The 2,566-nt window shown below is 57.2% G+C and overlaps 1 protein-coding gene across 1 annotated transcript; it reads right to left on the bottom strand.

Annotated features, from left to right (window-relative positions):
- Positions 1 to 710: 710 nt before the first annotated feature.
- On the bottom strand, positions 711 to 1,514 carry FERD3L (Fer3 like bHLH transcription factor; the record flags this gene model as incomplete). The annotated part of the gene is made up of 1 exon (XM_082015297.1): positions 711 to 1,514. Exon 1 carries the CDS (start codon positions 1,278 to 1,280, stop codon positions 711 to 713), a length of 570 nt encoding a protein of 189 aa, XP_081871423.1. The 5' UTR covers positions 1,281 to 1,514.
- Between the last annotated feature and the right edge of the window lie 1,052 nt (positions 1,515 to 2,566).

Genomic DNA, 2,566 nt, shown 5'->3' with positions numbered 1-2,566 from the left:
GTCCCGGGCCGGGCCGTCCCGGGACGTCCGGACCGTGCCAGGCCTTCCTCCGCCAGCTCCTGCTCGGTGGCAGAGACGGCGCTGGCCGCCCACACGCAAGGACAGAACCGGTCCCGGCAAGCACATCGTGACAACAAACGGTTGTGTCCAGATGTTCCGCTTTACAGGCCCTATGACACGCGGCGTGGACTTGGCAGGCTGGATTTCAAAGAAAAGGGAGTTATTGTTTATTTTTTTAAAAAAGCAGAAAGCGCCGGGTTAAAATGCACACGCCGAGATTCTCCGAGCCCCTGGCAGGCAGCTGGAAACCCGCTCCGCAAACTGGCCGCTCCGCGGGCCCGGTCGAGCCTTTCCCGAAAGCAACAAACTGCAAAAATTTTAAAGCAAGCAGGCGACGCAACACCAACCAAAGGGCCCCAGGGCCTTCTTTTTTCCCCCCTTCCCTTTACAAATATTATATATATTAGCAAATCTACGCATACTGAGCCTCTCCACCCCCTTTCTCCTCCTCCCTCCCCCCGCCCCTAACGCACGCTTCCCCAAACACTCCTCCCTTTGCATCCCACACCTGCATGGTCCTGGCCGCGGTGTGAGAAGCCGAGGCAGGAGCACGGCTCTGCGCCCCGTGGAGGCAGGCGCCCGGTGCCACCTGCTCGGTGCCGTGGGTGCTGCCCGGCCCCCCTCCCTGTCCCGCCGGTCCCCGGCGCTCCCTAGCTCGCCTCCTGCCTGCTGCAGCCGTCCAGGAGCTCAGTCATGAAGGAGATGTACACTATGGCCAGGCGCAATGTCTCTATCCGGGAGAGCCTCTTCTCGTAGGCAAAGGTGGGCACCTTCTTCCTCAGCTGATCAAACGCCTCGTTGAGGTTGAACATCCTCTTCCTCTCCCGTACGTTGGCAGCCTGGCGCTGGGCGTAGGTGATAACCCGCTTTCTCCTGGGTCTGTCCAGGAGGGAAGTGCTGCGTATCCTCTCCTCTTCGTCCTCCTCTTCCTCGTCTTCGGCATCTCCATCTCCGAAGGCAGCCAGGGGCAGTCCCCGGGCCATCTCCTCCCGGAGCGACAGGGCTCTGTCCCCGAAGGGAGGCCCGGAGGTGACCTCGCAGAGCCCCAGGCTCGGCCCGGCCCGGGGGGCAGCCTGGGGGGCTCCCAGGGAGAGGTCGGCCACGAAATCCAGCACCGAGGCGCCCAGCAGCTCCTCTGGGCAGGGCACTTGCGGGGCTCTGCCGTGCAGCTCATCCAGCAGCCCCAGGCGCTGGCGGGCTGGGAAGAGACTGGCTGACATCTTACTTCAGAGAGGCCTTAATCTGGTCCCCCATCCCCAGCCCCAGCGGCGTTAATATTTATAACCCCCCGGATAACAGGATTAGCAGGACTAGAAAGAGCGGCTGTAAAATTTCTCGCCGTGATGCTGATGAGAGGAGACAGGCAGCCCCCTCGGGGACGCGTGGATGCTCCCGAGAGAGGAGTCCCCAGCGAGTCAATCCTGTCACAGCGATCAATGACAGTTCCTTCTTGGCAAAACCCTCCGCTCTTACCTGCTGAGCACTTTTGTCTCTTCTTACACACCCGCAACCAAACGATTTTCAGCCTTTTTAAAGCCCGCAGCCGCAGAGCCGGGTCTCCACTGGGCTTGTTTTCCTGCTTTCTGTCGGGATCTCTGAACCCTGAGAGCCAGCCTGACAACTGATGTCAGGCAAGTGCATGTATGCTTTTAATGATGTCCTGAAGAGGGGACCTGCACGCAGAGGGTCACCAGGGAATGTTTACCCTGTATCCCAGCGCAATGGGAGTTGAATGGCAGGACCTCCATTAGCCTAAGTAAGCATTGTAGGGGACCCCATATTGCATTCCCAGTAGTAACTGTTGGAATCGCCTCTCCATTCCCCCTAAATCCCCTTCGACCACAGTTCAAACATCTTTCTAGTAAAGGACTGGTTCGTAAAGCTTATTTCAGTTCACGCAATCTCAAAGCACTTGCTTTGAAACTCCTTCCTCCTCGAGGATAAGCTGGTCCTAATCAGGGCAGTGGTTGCTCCTACACCTTTGGTGGAGCGGTCCCGGTCACCGGGGGTGCACAGAGGAATCAACCTGACTGCATGCACTGATAACGCTGGATACACAGAGCAAAATACCGTAAAATGCACATGAACACACCCGTACACCCGACACCGCTGAATACCTTTCTTTGATCAAGGTTTCCTTGGGGACGGACGCTGGGGATTTTTTTGCTTTTGTCTTGGGAGGCTGGACGAGGCTAGAGGTTGTGTCTTCACCCTCCCACACCATAGACTGTCCCTAAATAAACAGCCTGGCCCTGGCAATCGTCGGCAGCGTTAGACACACCCAGGTTGAATCGGATCGATTTTCTTTGGCACACGGTTTGTGCACACACTCGTTTAGGAGTCCATTACCCTTGCACTGCCTTCTTAAAGCCTAATCTTCGCCTTTCTCATGCATTGGTGTCATTTTGGGGCTAATTAGTCTCTAATTTCTCAGGGGATTTCAAAGCCCATCAGATCAAAGGAGGCGGGGGCTGCGGCTGAAGGACTCCGCTCCGCGAAAATCCTT

The sequence above is a fragment of the Phaethon aethereus genome, assembly GCF_964289735.1.
Source record: "Phaethon aethereus genome assembly, chromosome: 2".
Classification (NCBI taxonomy): domain Eukaryota; kingdom Metazoa; phylum Chordata; class Aves; order Phaethontiformes; family Phaethontidae; genus Phaethon; species Phaethon aethereus.
The sequence above is the reverse complement of the archived record's forward strand: the minus strand, read 5'-3'. Positions and strand labels throughout refer to the sequence as shown.